Genomic DNA, 21170 nt, shown 5'->3' with positions numbered 1-21170 from the left:
TTGGTCCATGCCTGGAATTTCTCTTTAGGGCCAACTCAAGCTCCAGATCAACTTTACTCCAAGTTGGGGCAGACGTCAGTTGGGGACAGCTGATGACTGCAGTGTGGAAGCATTTTCATTATTTGCACTGTTATAACCTAATAAGCGCTTTATAAATTCCAACCTCATTGAAAATTTTGGGTGGTGTGGGTCAGGTCTTGACCCTGTCAGGTTGGGTACTATCCATGACCCTGACTCAGAGTTCTTCCCCCACATCCAACATGGTTGCACCACATCTTGGATCTTTCTGCCTCGGTCCTGGACAACAAGAATTAAACCTTGTCCCAGTACACTGAAAATGCAGATTCTTTTGTGGGGATTTCTCTTTAGATCCTAAGTTTAAAATGCTTTCCTCCTTTTTTCCCCAGCAGATCTCCAGCGTGCCACCAGTTCCTGGGCGTAACCAGTACAGTATTCCTGCAGCTTGAACCATGCACTGTTCACACTTGTGCTCCTCCCCGAATGTACCTTCTGTTCAACCTTTTGCTGCCTCCCCTCTTTACCTTTGTCACCTCCCAACCTGACCTGGAAAATGTTTACTTGAAACGATGATATGAAAGAGATAATTTAATAAAGTGTTGCGCACAGATGTACGCCTGGTTTGGTCTTCAAGGATCACCTGCAGCCTTCTTGCAACCACTTTCTGTCTCCATGCATTCCAGTGATGGCTGCATGGCATTTCTCAGGGTAGGTTTCCTGATGGTGACAGCAGTGGACCATGTCAGAGTAATGGGTATTGAAGCAGTCGCCATTAAAAGCCTGTATGAGGGGGTGACAATGCAGGAGTACAACTAAGAGACAGAGAGCGTTCTCACCCTGTATTAGGAAGTGCCCAAAACAAGGACCTTCATGGCAGAATCATCAGTTATAGTCATTTTAGTTGCATATTTAAAATGAACAAACATGACTTATAAATAACATTATTTTACAGCTTATATGATATTTTAAAGAATAGGTTTGTCTACTCTTAAAAATGATTTAATGTGCATATTAAGTATTTTAAGGTACAGGCATCATATATTACAATTTCAGGGTTTCATTGTTTAACAGCATTGCAATGGTAATTTCTGATCCCTGCAAAGTCCCATGTGGTTGTTTTCTTTTTGTTATAGTAGGGATAAGAGTTTGGCAGCCATACTTGAAGTGGAGTTCTACCCAATAATGGAAGCTCCACTTTTTGTGCCTTCCTCCACTGCCACATTTGGCACCTTTTGGGATGGAGGGGGGAGCAGGTACCTGGTTTTGCCGTGGCTAGATGTCCCAAAGCACCATACACTCTTTTACACCATCTTTGCTAGCCACCCTTAGAGCTAGAAAGCCAGGTCTTAGGTGGAACCCAGGAGACAAATTTTTTGCCTCCCTTCTTTAAAAATCCAATCCTGGATCAGATCTTCACAATTCCAGCCCCTTAATGTTAGGATAAATATGGAGTGAAAACCATTGCAGACATCCCGCAAAACCAAACTCTAATACCCTATAGAACCCTCCAAGATTGGTATTTTATTTTCAATACCTAGAGGGTCCCAGCAGAAGCCAGATCCACCAGAGCCCCATATTGCTCTGTAAGACTTCATTTGAACAGTTTCTTCACTCCAGCCCCCTATGAAACCAGTCTCTTCAATCTACAAATATGCTCTTTATGCTCCTATACAGAGCTTCATATACATATACAAAAATGGCAATTAGACATCCTAGACTTGGATGATCGGGCTAGACACCTAGAACATGCCGTTTTGGGCCCCATGCACACAGGTAAAAAAATAATAGCTGCTTTACATTAACCCAAAACATCTAGGAGCTGATTTGCTAAAACTGGAGAGTGCAAAATCTGGTGCAGCTGTAATCACAAGAAACAATCCAGGACTTTAACCACTTGTCTACCAGGCACTGTCACCCCCTTCCTGCCTGAAACCTACCTGCACTGCCCAGGCCAATTTTCAGCTGTCACACTTTGAATGACAATTGCACGGTCATGCAACACTGTACACATTTTTATCATTTTTTGGTAGTACTGGTAGGTACTGTGGCATTGATGGGCACTGACAAGGGGCATTGATGGGGCTATACTGATCAATGCCCTGATGATCAGTGTAGATGTCCCCTCTGAGGAATGCCGCTAATGCAGGCCATACATGGCTCGAATTCCAAACGTTTTTTCGTCTGAAAATCGGAAATGTTCACTCGGTAATCCAATGGTGCCATCACTGATTTTGAATATCGGCCCACCAAGTCATAAAGTTCACCCCATATAACACCCGAAACTTCTTTCCCTTCCAGGTCACGGCTCATGCGCATATTCTTTATGGAAAAACAATCGTACGAATTGACCATCGAGTCGAAAATCGGTTGTTTTTCCACGATTTTCTAACATGCCCGATCACCGAACAGGGGAGGAACCACAAAAATCAGCCGGTGCCATTGACCCACTAACAAAGCGAAATTCGGCTGATTATTCTTAGGTCCAGATGCCCTTCCAGATGACGATTTTCAACCCATGTATGGCCGGCCTTATCCGCTCTCCTCTCCTCACGAGCTCAGCGTGAGGAGAAGACTGCAGATAACCGGCATATCCTTATTAACATGCGATCAGCTGTGATTGGACACAGCTGATCACATGACATGCCAAAGTCATCGGCTCTTTCCGCTGATCGGTGATCCGCTGTGTCCCAGGGAGTGGGAGGATGTCAGAACCGCCACACTCCCGTCATTCCCTTATATGGCGGGCTGGAGGCAGTTACAGAAATCTACTGAGCTGGCCAAAACCAACTCTTGAGGGAGTCTAGCAATTTTCTTTTCTTTGCGCACTCTTCTGTGATTGGCTGTTACAGTGGTCACATGATCTGAAGCCCATCCTGACAGCTCCCAAGACGAAGCACTCAGTACAGAAACCTAAGCCGCCATGAACATATACAGTTGTGTTCAAAATAATAGCAGTCAGACATCACTAACCGGATCAATCACTGTTTTTGGTCGAAATTATATTTCTACATGGAAATAATTTCCTAGCAGGTGTTGTAGAGTCATAGAAATCCAACAGACCCAACAGTGATGACATGCATGCTGCTGATTCTGTGTCATTGAATCACTCATTGAAAGGGGCATGTTCAAAATAATAGCAGTGTGGAGTTCTATTAGTGAGGTCAATCATTCTTTGAAAAACAGGTGGCAATTATTGCCCTTATTTAAGGAAGGAAGGCAGCAAATGTTGTACATGCTGGTTACAGTGCATTTCTCTCTGAAATTCTGAGGAAAATGGGTCGTTCCAGACATTGTTCAGAAGAACAGCGTACCTTGATTAAAAAGTTGATTGGAGGGGGGAAAACATATAAAAAAAAGTGCAGAAAATGATCGGCTGCTCAGCTAAAATGATCGCAAATGCTTTAAAATGGCAACCAAAACCTGAAAAAAGTGGAAGAAAGCGAAAAACTACCATTGGAATGGATAGAATAGCCAAAATGGCGCGGACTCAGCCAACAATCAGCTCCAGGAAGATGAAAGAAGGTGTGACGTTCCCTGTGAGGACTGTTACAATTAGAAGACGCCGATGTGAAGCCAAGCTATCTGCAAGAAGTCCCCGCAAAGTCCCACTGTTGGGAAAAAGACGTGTGCTGAAGAGGTTACAATCTGCCAAAGAGCACATTGACTGGCCTAAAGAGAAATGGGGCAACATTTTGTGGACTGATGAAAGTAAGATTGTTCTTTTTGGGTCTAGTGGGCGGAGACAGTTTGTCAGACGACCCCCAAACACTGAATTCAAGCCACAGTACACTGTGAAGACCGTGAAGCATGGTGGTGCAAGCATCATGATATGGGTATGTTTCTCATACTACGGTGTTGGGCCTATTTATCGCATACCAGGGATCATGGATCAGTTTGAATACACCAGAATACTTGAAGAGGTCATGCTGCCTTATGCTGAAGAGGAAATGCCCTTGAAATGGGTGTTCCAACAAGACAACGACCCCAAACACACCAGTAAACGTGCAACATCTTGGTTCCAGACCAACAAGATTGACGTTATGGAGTGGCCAGCCCAAACCCCGGATCTTCATCCAATAGAAAACTTGTGGGGTGACATCAAAAATGCCGATTCTGAGGCAAAACCAAGAAATCAAGAAGAACTGTGTAATGTGGTCCAATCATCCTGGGCTGGAATACCTGATCACAGGGGCCAGAAGTTGGGGGACTCCATGCAACACAGATGTACAGCAGTTCTCAGAAACAGTGCGACTACAACCAAATATTCATGAAGTCATTCAAAGGAAAGCAAAATCTTCAAACATTTCTCAGTTTATATAGTGAATGTTTGAGTTTGTAAAGAAGAATACAAACACTGCCATTTTTTTGAACCGTCTAATATTCACTTTTCTTCCATTTTTTTAGAGGAACACCACAAATTTGATGTATTTTTCTTCATGTTGTGATTTGGAATAGAATGTGTCGTGTTCCCAATGCATTTGTGTGGATGGAAATAAAAGCTACTAGAAGGATTTTCAGCTTTAGTCACTTCTGCTATTATTTTTAACACAACTGTATGTGTTCTGTTTGGGCATTAAGGCCCACCCTCCTCGCCACCACACATATGCTTGCAGAGAGGTTAAACTGATCTCCTCGCATCTAGCTGCCTCCCCCCCCCCCCCCTTGTAACTTTTTTAATTTCATAATCAATAATAAAGATTTTACAAAAAAAATAGCCACATACCAATTCAAGGCATTTGATTTTTTTTTATATATAAACAATGAACATAACATGAATTATTGTGTCCTCCATTTTTGCCGGGGACACAGTCCTCTTCATTCATCTACATTATTGGTAACATGGGACACGTCCAGCTCCTTCGGGAGGACAAGGCCTTCTCAGGGGGGTTACAGGTTGAAACTTGGTCATCATTTCTTTGCTTGTTTAGCCACCAGGGTATCACTGTAAGGAAGGGAAAGCGTTAGACAAGGCCAAGAACTTCAGAAGGAAGCAATTATAACAGCGACACACACTCCAAAAGGGCCATTGAGGAAAAAAAATAAAAAAATAAACAAAAACTAATACATGCCATTCGAGTGAATAGGGACATGCCACAATCGCAATGCACCTGTGATGTATGTGGTTGCGTCATGGCTATGGGGCTCAAACAGGCAAAATTGGGCGATGTATTGTTTCTACCCACCCATCAAATAGCCTCTAAAAAGCAATCAAGCGCAGATCGCTTTTCAGAGAGGTGAATACGTGTAAATCTAGCCTAAGGCCTCATTTACATGTCCTCCAAGGACCAAACAATGGGTTCTTGTGGCTGAAAACACTTGTGGTTGCGGACAGCTGCATCTGGAAAGCAATGATAGGCTAACGGGTGCTGCAGTGGTCTGTGTGTATCTGTACTGTATATCCAGTGATTACCTGCAGTGAGGAACAGCGAATCCCCTACTGCACACACACAAATCATCCGAAGGGGTAAGCACAAAAATGAATCTCGTACAACAACAATGAACGATTTTCGTTTAACCACTTCCAGTCCGGACACTTTCTCCCCCCCTTCCAGTCCCGACACTTTCTCCCCCCCTTCCAGTCCCGACACTTTCTCCCCCCCTTCCAGTCCCGACACTTTCTCCCCCCCTTCCAGTCCCGACACTTTCTCCCCCCCTTCCAGTCCCGACACTTTCTCCCCCCCTTCCAGTCCCGACACTTTCTCCCCCCCTTCCAGTCCCGACACCTTCACCCCCTTCCAGTCCCGACACCTTCCCCCCCTTCCAGTCCCGACACCTTCACCCCCTTCCAGTCCCGACACCTTCCCCCCCTTCCAGTCCCGACACTTTCTCCCCCCCTTCCAGTCCCGACACTTTCTCCCCCCCTTCCAGTCCCGACACTTTCTCCCCCCCTTCCAGTCCCGACACTTTCTCCCCCCCTTCCAGTCCAGACACCTTCACCCCCTTCCAGTCCCGACACCTTCACCCCCTTCCAGTCCCGACACCTTCACCCCCTTCCAGTCCCGACACCTTCACCCCCTTCCAGTCCCGACACCTTCACCCCCTTCCAGTCCCGACACCTTCCCCCCCTTCCAGTCCCGACACCTTCCCCCCCTTCCAGTCCCGACACCTTCCCCCCCTTCCAGTCCCGACACCTTCACCCCCTTCCTGCCCAGGCCAATTTTAAGCTTTCAGCGCTATGAAACTTTGAATGACAATTGCGCGGTCATGCAACACTGTGCCCGTATTAATCTTTTAGCATTTTTTTTTTTAGACAGCTAAAACTTTATTTTGGTGGTATTTATTTACCACTGGGATTATTTTTTTTTGCTATATAAATGAAAAATTCCAAACATATTAAAAATAATTTTTATAAAATTTTGCAAATAAATAATCTTTCTTCATAAATCTTGGCCACAATGTCTAATGTCTAATATCTTTTTAGCAAAAAAAAAAAAGAAAATAGCCCAAAATAGTTAAACCAAAAATTGTCTTTTTTTTTTAATGTTACTTTTTATATTATTTATGTATTTTTTTTTTTTAACATACTGTCACCCTAGCAGTACAGTGTCACCATGGTGACACTGTACTACTTGTGGGGGGGGGGGGGTAATGCAGATTTTTTTTTCCCTTTTTTTTTTTTTTACACCGATTGCTTTTACACCCATAAAGGCTGTAAAAGCAATCATTTCTCCTTCTCTCTGGCTGCATTCTTGCAGCCATTGAGAAATACTGTGAGAGCTGTGATCGGTCACATCTTGTCACATGGTGCAAGGCTGTTGTGAATGGCCCTGTACCATGTGATCTCGGTGATCATTCACAGATTTCACACGTAGTAAGCAATGATGTCAGGAGGTGACAACTTGTTTACTATTATTCATGTGATCACTGATTGGCCAATCAGGGATCACATGAATCTGGACCTCGCACAGAAGTCCCGTAGAGCGATTGGTGTTCCACTGTGTCTGGAGGACACAGCAGGCACCAGATCGCGGTGCCGCACGCTTCAACGAAGTGCTGCGCGCAGTGAATACCGTTCATCTGTAAAAAATCAAGTTACTAAGACTTCACATGCTCAGAAACAAGAGAAAGGTTTCATCACAGGAAATTGTATTTTCGTAACTCTAGTAACCTGCTCATTTTCAATATTAGACTAGCATGCAAAAAAGAAAACGGACGCTCATCCATCCATTATTCTCATATCAGGCTTTAGCTGACCTACTACACCAATCATATGTCTGGGCCCATCTCCTAAACCCTACATATGTGCCCTATAACTCATTCTTCCTTCCCCACCCAAAAAAAAACAAAAAAAACACACACACTAGTTAGAAACTAACTTACCTTGCTCTGCAGCAATCACAAAGTCCCAGGTAACAGGGTTTAAAAAAAAAAAAAAAAAAAAAAAAGAAGAAAACAATAGTTAGAACAAAGTATCAGGGCACACATACAGTAGATACAGTAGTAATACATGTACACAGATTTTTTTTATCTCTCGCTCTATCTTAAGAATATTTTTTAAAAAGAGTCATGCTCACGAGAACTACACCCTACAGGGGACAGTGCTACGGTGCCAATCAATGCTGGCAGACACATTGTATAGCACTATAGACATTGATCCAATGTTTTTTTTGTACTGTTTTTTTTTTGTTTTTGTTTTTTTGTTTTTTTAATTGCAGGCATATTTGTTTTTATGTATATGCATCCTGACAACACCCTCCACGTATAATACACAAGGGGGGGAGGGATATGATCTCCATGTATAATACATAAGGGGGGATATGATCTCCATGTATAATACATAAGGGGGGATATGATCTCCATGTATAATACATAAGGGGGGATATGATCTCCATGTATAATACATAAGGGGGGGATATGATCTCCATGTATAATACATAAGGGGGGGATATGATCTCCATGTATAATACATAAGGGGGGGATATGATCTCCATGTATAATACATAAGGGGGGGATATGATCTCCATGTATAATACATAAGGGGGGGATATGATCTCCATGTATAATACATAAGGGGAAATATGATCTCCATGTATAATACATAAGGGGGGGATATGATCTCCATGTATAATACATAAGGGGGATATGATCACCATGTATAATACATAAGGGGGGATATGATATCCATGTATAATACATAAGGGGGATATGATCACCATGTATAATACATAAGGGGGGATATGATCTCCATGTATAATACATAAGGGGGGATATGATCTCCATGTATAATACATAAGGGGGGGATATGATCTCCATGTATAATACATAAGGGGGTATGATCTCCATGTATAATACATAAGGGGGGATATGATCTCCATGTATAATACATAAGGGGGGATATGATCTCCATGTATAATACATAAGGGGGGATATGATCTCCATGTATAATACATAAGGGGGATATGATCACCATGTATAATACATAAGGGGGGATATGATCTCCATGTATAATACATAAGGGGGGATATGATCTCCATGTATAATACATAAGGGGGGGATATGATCTCCATGTATAATACATAAGGGGGTATGATCTCCATGTATAATACATAAGGGGGGATATGATCTCCATGTATAATACATAAGGGGGGAGATATGATCTCCATGTCTCCAAGCAGCTTGCTATGGGGGCATTCAGTGGAGGGGGACGCTGTCGGGGGACCAGAGAAGAGAAGGATTGGGACTGCTCTGTGTAAAACCATTACAAAGCAGGCAAGTATAACATGTTTGTGAAAATCAAGGAAAAAAAAAAAAAAAAAAAAAAGGGACATTTAGAATCGCTTTTAACTTCTCATGAGCTAACTGGCCGGCCAATTTCCTCAACCAGACAAACATATCTGTTATACAGTCAGGTCCATAAATATTGGGACATGGACACAATTCTAATGGTTTTGGCTCTATACACCACCACAATGGATTTGAAATGAAACAAGATGTGCTTTAGCTGCAGACTGTCAGCTGTCAGTAATTCCTACACCGTTCACCTGATTTGGATGTAAATACCCTCAAATTAAAGCTGACAGTCTGCAGTTAAAGCACATCTTGTTCGTTTCATTTCAAATCCATTGTGGTGGTGTATAGAGCCAAAAATGTTAGAATTGTGTCCATGTCCCAATATTTATGGACCAGACTGTATGTCTAGATCAGGGTTTCTCCACCAGGGTTCCACGAAACTCTAGACGTTGCTAGGGGTTCTTTGCGCATTGAGCAATCTCTGCCTCTCAAATAAGTTCCCACTGACACCAATCATTTTTTTTTTAATCCATCTGTAAGGGAGTAATTCTTCCCAATGACCACAAGTGTAGGAAACATTCTTCCCACTGACCATCATACTAATGTATCATCAGTTGTAGATATAGTCATTTTTAGCCGGGGCTCCCTGAGACCGGAAACATATTTCAAGGGTTCCCCTGTGTTGAAAAGGTTGAGAAAGTCTGATCTAGAGGTCTCCAATCATTTGTAACATAACATGGCAGGTTGTATCATTAAATGACAACAGATAATTTAACAACCTGGCATGTTAGAGGATTATGTTTGATTGTACAAATGTGTCATTTATTGAATGACAACGAAGCTGTATGTGTAACGATGGAAGGGACGGTATGCTGCAATATACAAACAACGGTCTTGTTGGTCTTTTTGTTCACATCCCGGGCTTATATGGGGCTCTGTATTGCCAGCATCCCTGTAAAGGACGACCTGACAGCACCTCTATCAGTCCCCTGATAGAGCCTCCCCAGAGTGCGGAGTCTAAGTACCGGAGCACTTGTTCACCAGGGCCCCAGATGGTGGGGATGGACTTGGAGCGCTCCGGGACCAGGTCGCAGCTACCGGGTATCTCTACCAGAGGTAGAGGAGTCTGCCAGAGGCTCCTGTGGGTTAAGAGTCTGATGTGAGGGAGCCCGGGGATCCCTGAGGGATGGATGGATGAGCAAGATCAAACAGGCCGTGTCGGTAACTAGCGGGTCGGTGCGGTACAAGACGATAGGCAAAGGATAGTTGGGTCACATGCAGGGTCAATATCAGAAGATCAGATCTATAAGGGAGCATCCAGGAGCAGAGTCAGGCAAGCCAAGGGGTCAGGACAGGAGAAGGCAACAAGGTCAGACAATCCAGATCAGAGTACTCACAACACAGGCAACAGGATACGCAAAGACCATTCGGCAACAAGTGTCTATTCAGGGCTGGTTTAAGTAGCCAGCCCTGCACCTGGCAGGGGCAGCCTAGGTCCTAGTGCCTGCCCAGTACTGTCATAGACGACGGGTGCACCTGGGTCCTAGTGCCCTGCTGCCTGCATGTCTTGACAGACACCTACGCATGTGTAGACCCATGCGTCGCGATGGTCCCTGACAATCCCTATTAATACATGTACACACTGGAAACCTCCCACGGAACGTTCAGTGACGTAAAACAATATGCATGAAAAGATTTATGACATTGAATTTGATGCTATAACACAATGAAACCAAGTTACATATTTATTGTTATATAGAATCAAATTCAATGCAATAAATAGTGGTGCACTGAAATGAAAACTCTGGTGCCCAAACCGAAAATTCAAAATGCACTCGGCCGAAAACTGAAATGCGCAATTTTTAAAAATTAATGTATATTTTTTGGAAAAAAATACACTTTGATTAAAACAAAAAACAAACAAAAAAAAACTATACCCCAATTTTTTTTGTAAAATATGAAAGAGGATGTTATGGCGAGTAAATAGATACCAAACGCTTAAAATTGCGCACACTCGTGGAATAGCGCGAAACTGCGGTACTTAAAAATCTCCATGGGTGATGCTTTAAAAAATGTCTACAGGTTATCAGTGTAAAGACTATTGCTCTTGCTCCGATGTTCGTGGCGATACCTCACGTGTGTGCTTTGAACACCATTTACATATGTGGGCGTGGTCTACGTTCACCACTACGTGCAAGCAATGGGGGGGGGGGGGATGGGACGGGTGCACTTTACACCTTTTTTTTTCTACATTTAATTTTTTTTTTTGCACTGTCCCTTTAAAAAAAAAAAAATGTAATCGCTTTTACTCCTATCACAAGGAATGCATGAATCCCTTGTGATAGAAATAATTAGTGACAGGTCCTCTTTATGGAGACATCAGGGGTCAATAAGACCCCACATCTCTCCTCTACAACGTAAAGCATTGGCTCAAAAAAAAACAAAAAAAAAACAAAACAAAACAAAAAAAAAAAAAAACAACACAGCATTGATCTAGTGCTTTAAAAAAAAAAAAAAAAAAAAATAGCCGGAATGGGAAGTGGCATCGTTCCAAGGTCCTCCAAGGGCATAGAGATGAGTGGCGGCCATCTTTCCCTCACCCATCTCTATCCCCAGCACCGGGATCGATGGTTTCTCGGGTGAGGCTGAGAACTACTGAGGAGGTGGCGGCGAGGGGTGGGGTTTTTATATTTAGAGATCTAACCAGCTCTGCCTATAAAATACATATTTACACCCCGTTGCCTCTTTAGGCTGCATTCACACTACAGGACACAAATCTGAAAACGTTTAAGTTATCCCCAGGACAGGAGAACTCTTCTGATGGTAACGCCGGTTCCTGGAAATGTCTAACAGGGGAAATCCCCTCACTTTGGGAAATTTCCTCCAACTTCCTGTCTTATCTCTGAGACAGGAAGTGAAGGGAAATTTCCTCACTAGTACACAAATGGGCAGGGAATTTAATCTATTACTACTCTCTCCAAAACAAAAAGCTCTACATACAAGGCTAGCTCAAATAAAACTTTATTTACACACAGTTCTGCACACAGAGCGGACATCTAATTGGCTATGGTTGTGCTCACCTGGTGAAGGTCACATCCTGAAGATTGAGGACTAGATTGTCAGCATTCAGGTACACCCGGTTCTGGGATGAAGCGATCTGAAAACAAACACAAAGCGTCATTGTGCTGGAAATCATGGTGGGAACAGCTGGATAGGCTGCGATGCGACTCAGGTGGAGGTACAATAAATTCAGAGAAGGTTCTACAGCAATGCCTAAAAGCTGGAGACTGCAGGCTGGTGAAGGTGGAGAAGGTGGCAGCGTGGTCTCCAAAGCTGGCAGGAGAACAAACGCAACTTAGCAATTTCGGCTATAACATAGAAGTGATTGGGTGGAGCAACATGGAAGTCTACAAACACAAAAATTGGTGGTTATGGAAGCCTCCAGCCAGGGCGGACTGACCATTTGGAAACTCGGCACTGCCCGAGGGCCCAGGGTCAGTAGGGGGCCCCACGAGATGCCCCCGGTACCTTTTTCATAGGCTTTTTTGAGTTTGGGCAAGGACACAGGGGCCCCATGATCCCCTATTGCCCGGGGGCCCCATGAGTTGTCAGTCCGCCCCTGCCTCCAGCTGCAGTATGAACGCAGGCACTAAAACTTAAAAAAAAAACAAAAAACTGAAAGTATATATTACTACTATAAAAAGACTACTGCTCTCAGCCTCTTCTAGATTCCTTTTTTTTGCTGCTGCGATGTGACTTCCTGTTAGAGGGTGGCTACATTCGTTCCCCATGATCCCACTGTCTGTAGGGACATAGCCACCCTCTCTTGCTCACTCCCCAGATGGACTATAGGATGTGTACTGTCCATAGAGCAGTAGATGACCCAAGAAACATGCATTGCTCATTCCAAACAAATGGAAGTTGAGGGAAAAGGAGAGGTTCAGGAGCTCACGGAGAACATTACAAAGAGGCAGAAAAAAAACACAGTAAAAATCTTTTACAGGGCCACCAAGTATTGGATGTGTATGGATGATTTGGGGGGGGGGGGACAAGAATATACTTTAGTGTCAATTTAAATCAGATTGGTAGCTGCTAATCAGTTTTCCTTTTTTCAGTTTGAGTAAAATCACCCAAATACCAGAGGTGAATGGAACATGGGGGGAGATTTAGGCTGGCCATACACTAAACAATTTTCTGCTCAATTTCCTTTAGATTTGCCTTCAAGTATGTAGTGCAAGGGCCGGCCTAATTGGACACAATTGAAAGTGTTGTTTAGGTCTGACCTCCTATTACATGGTGTTTGGTAAATCTAAAGCAAAATTCTCAAGAAAATTGTATAATGTATGTCCAGCCTTACTCAAACTGAACCATTCAAAATTTGGAGCAGCTGTGCATGGGAGCCAATCAGCTTCTAACTTCAGCTTGTTCAGTTAACCATTTCCAGTCCGGACACTTTCCCCCCCTTCCAGTCCCGACGCTTTCCCCCCCCTTCCAGTCCCGACGCTTTCCCCCCCCTTTCCAGTCCCGACGCTTTCCCCCCCCTTCCAGTCCCGACGCTTTCCCCCCCCTTCCAGTCCCGACGCTTTCCCCCCCCTTCCAGTCCCGACGCTTTCCCCCCCCCTTCCAGTCCCGACGCTTTCCCCCCCCTTCCAGTCCCGACGCTTTCCCCCCCCTTCCAGTCCCGACGCTTTCCCCCCCCTTCCAGTCCCGACGCTTTCACCCCCTTCCAGTCCCGACGCTTTCACCCCCTTCCAGTCCGGACGCTTTCCCCCCCTTCCAGTCCGGACACTTTCACCCCCTTCCAGTCCGGACACTTCACCCCCCTTCCAGTCCGGTCACTTCCCCCCCCTTCCAGTCCAGGCCAATTTTCAGCTTTCAGCGCTATCACACGTTGAATGACAATTGCGCGGTCATGCAACACTGTACCCATATGAAGCGTTTTTTGAGACAGATAAAACTTTATTTTGGTGGTATTTATTCACCACTGGGATTTAAATTTTTTGTTCTATAAATGAAAAAGTCCAAAAATTTGGGGGTGGGGGGATTGGGGGGGGGGGGGAAGTGTTCCTTATAAAACTTTGCAAATAAATAATCTTTTTTCATAATTCTTGGCCAAAATGTATTCAGTTATCTTTTTAGTAAAAAGATAAAAAACAACCCAAATTAGTTTATAACCAAAAATTATAATTTTTCAAAACGTTTGACATTTTATTTTTAGTATTTATGGGGTTTTTTTAACATACTGTCACCCCAGCAGTACAGTGTCACCATAGTGACACTGTGCTACTTGTGGGGGGGGATGAAGATTTTTTTTTTCTTTTTTTACACTGATTGCCTTTACACCCATAAAGGCTGTGAAAACAATTTCTCCTTCTCTCTGGCTGCATTCTTGCAGCCATTGAGCAATACTGTGAGAGCTGTGATTGGTCACAGCTTGTCACATGGTACAAGGCTGTTGTGAATAGCCCTGTACCATGTGATATCTGTGATCATTCACAGATTTCACACGTAGTAAGCAATGATGTCAGAAGTGACACCTTGCTTACTACTCTGCATGTGATCACTGATTGGCCAATCAGTGATCACGATTGGGACCTCATACAGAGGTCCTGTACAGCGATCGGTGTTCGGAGGACACAGCGGGCACCAGATCGCAATGCCGCGCGCTCCCAGGAAAGGCGGGGAGGAAGTTTATAAACGGCCACCCACTCCTGCACTGCTCCCGTCCAGCCGTTTATATACATGGGCCGGACGAGAAGTGGTTTAACTTTGACAATAAAACCTGAAAGCTGATTGGTCGCAGAGCTGCACCGGATTTTGCACTCTCCAGTTTTACTAAATCAACCACAATAAATGTCAGATGGGTGAACAGTACAGGGGACCATAGCACGGTGCTGGGGTAGCAGAGGACATGGCAGCACCACCATGGATAGCAGGATATCCCATAATAGACGACTGTGGGTGTGGTACGATACAGCAGACTGTGCACCAATGCAGAGAAGGTTAGACTGACCACAGATGGATTGAAATCCAATCAGGTCAACAAGAATCGGTTGAATTTCAATCCATATATGGCCAATCTGGTTGTACTGAAGTCGATCCTTCGATCAGTTTCACCAGCCTGTTGGGGTTTTTTTGCCTGATCATTGCTGGTGACTGTAGCCGGGTGGGGAAGGCTCCACGCCGGTAATACACAATAGTGCTGCAGGAGGGATTCTGTGTTGATGGGGGAAATCGAGCGATTTTCTTTCCTTCGATTCATGATAGAGGGAAAGAACATTGCAGTGTAGGGCCTGCCTTACACTTTGTAGGAGGCAAGACTCCTTTTTTTCCCAGCAGATCTGGAGAACTCTGGTCCAACACTTACCGTCTTAGAGATGCTCTGAGCTGCCCGAATCCGCCTCAGCTTCAGGTACCCGGGGTTCTTACTGAGGGCGTCACCGATGTAGGAGACAGGTAAGGAAACAAAACAGAACAAAGCATGGCGGCATGGACTTGTATCTATGATGAACACACACCCTCTCCCCGTGTTTTAGTAATTCTGATGTTCTAGGTCAGAGGCCTGCAGATCTTCTAAGAAAAGGGCCAGTTTACAGTCCTTCAGGCTTTAGGGGGGCCGGACTGTACAGTGTGGGAGAAAACAAAGCCCCAACTTTAATTCTATTGGGAAGAATAGTGCCCCATCAATGGTATGAGCCGGAGGAATAGTGCCCCATCAATGGTGTCAGTGGGAGGAATAGTGCCCCATCATTGGTGTCAGTGGGAGGAATAGTGCCCCATCATTGGTGTCAGTGGGAGGAATAGTGCCCCATCATTGGTGTCAGTGGGAGGAATAGTGCCCCATCATTGGTGTCAGTGGGAGGAATAGTGCCCCATCATTGGTGTCAGTGGGAGGAATAGTGCCCCATCATTGGTGTCAGTGGGAGGAATAGTGCCCCATCATTGGTGTCAGTGGGAGGAATAGTGCCCCATCATTGGTGTCAGTGGGAGGAATAGTGCCCCATCATTGGTGTCAGTGGGAGGAATAGTGCCCCATCATTGGTGTCAGTGGGAGGAATAGTGCCCCATCATTGGTGTCAGTGGGAGGAATAGTGCCCCATCATTAGTATCAGTGGGAGAATAGTGCCCCATCAATGGTGCCAGTGGGAGGAATAGTGCCCCATCATTGGTATCAGTGGGAAGAATAATGCCCATCATTGGTATCAGTGGGAAGAATAATGCCCATCATTGGTATCAGTGGGGGGAATAGTGCCCCATCATTGGTATCAGTGGGAGGAATAATGCCCATCATTGGTATCAGTGGGGGAATAGTGCCCCATCATTGGTGTCAGTGGGGGGAATAGTGCCCCATCATTGGTATCAGTGGGAGGAATAGTGCCCCATCATTGGTATCAGTGGGGGGAATAGTGCCCCATCATTGGTGTCAGTGGGAGGAATAGTGCCCCATCATTGGTATCAGTGGGAGGAATAGTGCCCCATCATTGGTATCAGTGGGGGGAATAGTGCCCCATCATTGGTGTCAGTGGGGGGAATAGTGCCACATCATTGGTGTCAGTGGGGGAATAGTGCCACATCATTGGTGTCAGTGGGGGGAATAGTGCCCCATCATTGGTGTCAGTGGGGGGAATAGTGCCCCATCATTGGTGTCAGTGGGGGGAATAGTGCCACATCATTGGTGTCAGTGGGGGGAATAGTGCCACATCATTGGTGTCAGTGGGGGGAATAGTGCCACATCATTGGTGTCAGTGGGGGGAATAGTGCCCCATCATTGGTGTCAGTGGGGGGAATAGTGCCCCATCATTGGTGTCAGTGGGGGGAATAGTGCCCCATCATTGGTGTCAGTGGGGGGAATAGTGCCCCATCATTGGTGTCAGTGGGGGGAATAGTGCCCCATCATTGGTGTCAGTGGGGGGAATAGTGCCCCATCATTGGTGTCAGTGGGGGGAATAGTGCCCCATCATTGGTGTCAGTGGGAGGATTAGTGCCCCATCATTGGTGTCAGTGGGAGGAATAGTGCCCCATCATTGGTGTCAGTGGGAGGAATAGTGCCCCATCATTGGTATCAGTGGGGGGAATAGCGCCCCATCATTGGTGTCAGTGGGAGGAATAGCGCCCCATCGTTGGTATCAGTGGGAGGAATAGCGCCCCATCATTGTGTCAGTGGGAGGAATAGTGCTCCATCATTGGTATCAGTGGGAGGAATAGTGCCCCATCATTGGTGTCAGTGGGAGGAATAGTGCCCCATCATTGGTGTCAGTGGGGGGGAATAGTGCCCCATCATTAGTGTCAGTGGGGGGAATAGTGCCCCATCACTGGTGTCAGTGGGAGGAATAGTGCCCCATCATTGGTATCAGTGGGGGGAATAGTGCCCCATCATTGGTATCAGTGGGAGGAATAGTGCCCCATCAATGGTGTCAGTGGGAGGAATAGTGTCCAATCCATTGGTGTCAGTGGGAGGAATAGTGCCCCATTATTGGTGTCAGGTGGGGGGAATAGTGCCCATCATTAGTATCAGTGGGGGGAATAGTGCCCCATCATTGGTATCAGTGGGGGAATAGTGCCCCATCATTGGTATCAGTGGGGGGAATAGTGCCCCATCAATGGTGTCAGTGGGAGGAATAGTGTCCAATCCATTGGTGTCAGTGGGAGGAATAGTGCCCCATCATTAGTGTCAGTGGCAGGAATAGTGCCATAAGGGCCGGATAAAGGCAAGCAAAGGGTCACAGTTTGGAGTTCCAGAATACATGCTGCCAAGATAAGCAACTATGCAGACGAGATTCCAACAATCCCAACCACCATGGGGCTCCTTGTTAGATCTAAACGAAATTGTACAGTCAGATTGTAATGTGTGAAGACAAGGTCTATGTAGTGCAGGGCCGGTCTGATTGGATAGATCAGGTAGGTCCTCATATTATAATTTAGGCCAAGGGGTTAAAATTTTGAGTCCAGACCTACTAGCCTGGCACAAACCTGACTCGTGTCCCCTGCGGCGGTGGAGAGTGGGCCTCGTGTCCCCCTTGGAGAGGGTGTCTCCTCTCAGCGCAGGAGAGCGGACCTCTCCTGCACCTGTCCCCTCAGCGGTGCTGCCACTGTAATGGCAATGCTACAGAAACCAGAAGTCCTCGCATTTGGCAAGCGGCTTTATCAAGCCCTGATTTAGGCGACTTTAAAGGTGACTAAACAAAAATTGTGCAGTCAGATTGGAATGTGTCTGGTGGCCCTTAAAAAGAGGCAGACATGGGAATAACACAGAAAGATGCAACAAACAGCTTCTGCAGCGGCATTTTTTTAAAAATGAATCAGTCACTTTGTTCAGTCAAGGTAAAGTGACAGGTTCTCTTGTTAGGCCACCAACCTCTCCCACTGATCATGCCCTGTGCTGCTCTCCCCCTCCACTTCGTTTGTCCTCCCCGACATTTATCTTTATGTGTATTTCCTGCAGCTGGAAAACAGCAGGTCAGCTGAGCCAAAGGGGTATGAATAGAGGTTAAAGCGGAACTCTAGACAAACGGCTTTGATACACAGAAGAAATATATACTGTTTTACCTGCCAAAGGATTTTTTTTTTTTATTTCTGTCCAACCAGTTCTGAGATTTTACACAGCTCTGCCACAAAGCACAGATCTGTCTGGCATGGCAGGAGACCGCATTCTACTCTGCTGCAGTTCAGTAACACAGGTCTCCTCTCTCCCCCACTATGTAAGGAGAAGCAGAAGACACATACATCTGTCACTCTGCTCCTACAAGTATGTTCCTTCCCATATGGAGCAAAAATATTATTTGAAATACTACAATTTTGCCCATATTCAATATATTTCAATAGAGATCTCTCTATCTTCACAGCCCACATTTCACAGTCCATTCATAAAATGTAGGCTGTTGTGCGGAGCCTGTGGTGACCCAGGGAGGCCCTCTGCTTAAAACGGCTAAGACTGGTCACATGACAGATCACATGATCAGGCTCCCATTCTCCCCTCCGCTCCAGTTAATAATGAGATGTGTGAATGGTCATATAAATCAGCGATATGGTCACAGTAAGGCCATACTTCTGCTTGAACCTCTTCACACCGGCGCCTCCCGGCCCTTTAAGGGGTTTCAGATGCCGGGAGGCAGGGCAGGGTGTTAGCCCCGGTTCACATCTATGCAGCTGCGCAGGCCGCAATTTGCACAGGCACGAGAGACCATTCATTTGATAGGACTCCCGTGCCCCGGGACACGCAGAGAAGTCCCTGCACTTCTTCCGAAAACACAGCCGAGGTTCCCAGTACGGCTGCGTTTTCCAGTGCGGGCGGCGTGGTATTAGAACTAATGGCCCCCGCCCACGGGTCCGCATTTCTCTGTGCACGGATTTTCGTGCAGATCCGCAGCGGCACCACCCGCACAGACGTGAACCTACCCTTAGGGTCCTGTGACCGCCGTGGTTCACTGTCACATGATCAGAAAAGGTCCCGATCGCAACAGGAGATCGGGACCTTTTCGTTGAGACACCGACATACGTGCTGGGAGCGCGCAATCTCAGCACATACGTGTTGTCAAATGGTACGCAAATATATGGCCGCTCGGCCACAAGGCCCAGCCGCCGAGAGGCCGCATATTTGCGTACGGTCAGCATCAAGGGGTTAAGGATGGGGTTTAAAGTGCACTTCTGGACTTAAAACACAGCTGCAATATCAGGGCGCGCTCTCAGCACATACGTGTTTTCAAACCGTAGACAAATATGCGGCCGCTTGGCGTCAAGGCCCAGCCGCTGAGCCGCTTTTTGCGTACGGCGTTAAGGACGGGGTTTAAAAGTTCACATCTGGACTGCTGCAATGTGGCCTGGAGAAAACAGCCACGTCATTGGCCAACTTTGCTGTTTGCCCAGAGTTGCTCTCAGTCCACCCACAACTGTTGGAGGATTATAATTAAAAAACAAAAAAAACACAAAAAAAAAAAAACCAAAAACACAAAAAAAAACCCAAAAAACACAAAAAAAAAACAAAAAACACAAAAAACAAAAAGACAATTGCTCATCTGTTGGGTATTCAGTCATGGGATCCGTATCCTGAAGATCACAGATCAACAGTTCCCACTAGAACACGGTGCAGGAAACCCACAGCAGTACCACGAGATCGCGCTGCACCCGGATCGCTTGTGAATCACACAGGAATGATCAGGGCGCTGCTCTGGTGCAATTCGTGGCGTGGACAGACCCTCAAGGTGGCCAGGAACAGCCAAGGAACACGAGAGCCAAGCTAGGAATCATCACATAATGATCTTAGAGGTACATAAGAGATACGAGAAGCCAATGAATGGACCAGCCAACCAGACTCCACCAATATCAAATGATTACTTTTAGGTGGATCGTTTAAGATGGCAGATCTGGACGACGGTGCAGAGCACAAGACAGCAGAGTCCGGTACAGTCCATGTCATGCACACGGGGGAAAGGATATCATTTTGGCAGCTGTAGCTTCTCCTTCCGCCTGAACGATCTTCTGTTTCTGATCTTGCTTGGCTTTCTCCACCAAAAACTGAGCTCGCTGGGCCTCTTGCTGGGCTAAAGGTAAGAAGGCAAAGTCAGATCGGGCAACAGAATGAGAAAAAAAAAAGAGAGAATAAAACAGCATATGGCATAGGACAAGAAACAGGTTGTAAACAAAGTGCTTTAGCATCGTGGATAAACTAAAACTATAAGTACATACATATGCACTATGAAGATCCTCACACCTCCGAAAGGCGATCAAAAAATGGAAAAAATGGGATAAATTAAAAAACTACAAGTACATACATATGCACTATGAAGACCCTCACCTCTGAAAGGCGATCAAAAAAATGGAAAAAAATGGATAAATTAAAACTATAAGTACATACATATGCACTATGAAGACCCTCAGACCTCTGAAAGGTGATAAAAAAAATGGAAAAAAAAAAAATGAATTAAAAACTATAAGTTCATAAATATGCACTATGAAGATCCTCACACCTCCGAAAGGCGATCAAAAAATAGAAAAAATTGATAAATTAAAAACTAGAAGTACATATATATGCACTATGAAGACCCTCAGACCTCCGAAAGGCAATCAAAAAATGGAAAAAATGGATAAATTAAAAACTATAAGTACATACATATGCACTATGAAGACCCTCAGACCTCCGAAAGGCGATCAAAAAATGGAAAAAATGGATAAATTAAACTATAAGTACATACATATGCACTATGAAGACCTTCAGACCTCCGAAAGGCGATCAAAATAATGGATTAAAACTATAAGTACATACATATGCACTATGAAGACCCTCAGACCTCCAAAAGACGATCAAAAAAATAGAAAAAAAAAAAATGGATAAATTAAAACTATAAGTTCATAAATATTTACTATGAAGACCCTCACACCTCTGAAAGGCGATAAAAATGTTTAAAAAACGTAATAAAAACTATGTA

At 45.1% G+C, this 21170-nt stretch overlaps 2 protein-coding genes across 3 annotated transcripts in view; one reads left to right on the top strand and one right to left on the bottom strand.

Annotated features, from left to right (window-relative positions):
• PTPN6 (protein tyrosine phosphatase non-receptor type 6) overlaps window positions 1–628 on the top strand; it is a 135258-nt gene extending 134630 nt beyond the window's left edge. The window contains exon 16 of one of the 2 annotated variants that reach the window (XM_089662932.1): window positions 411–628. The gene's annotated coding sequence lies outside the window, so the exon portion shown is untranslated. Of the gene's footprint in view, window positions 1–407 lie in introns of both variants that reach the window. The other variant, XM_089662931.1, reaches the window with a different exon arrangement.
• An 11135-nt stretch (window positions 629–11763) lies between these two features.
• Window positions 11764–20415, bottom strand: PHB2 (prohibitin 2). Its single transcript, XM_089662927.1, has 3 exons — window positions 20182–20415; window positions 15116–15193; window positions 11764–11905 (listed from the first exon to the last, which is right to left on the bottom strand). Exons 1-3 carry the CDS (start codon window positions 20398–20400, stop codon window positions 11825–11827), a joined length of 378 nt encoding a protein of 125 aa, XP_089519053.1. The 5' UTR covers window positions 20401–20415; the 3' UTR covers window positions 11764–11824.
• Window positions 20416–21170: the final 755 nt, after the last annotated feature.

Source organism: Staurois parvus, unplaced genomic scaffold (genome assembly GCF_062004578.1).
Source record: "Staurois parvus isolate SC_StPar_1 unplaced genomic scaffold, SC_StPar_1.0 ptg001590l, whole genome shotgun sequence".
Taxonomy (NCBI): Eukaryota; Metazoa; Chordata; class Amphibia; order Anura; family Ranidae; genus Staurois; species Staurois parvus.
This window is presented reverse-complemented; position numbering and strand designations above follow the sequence as displayed.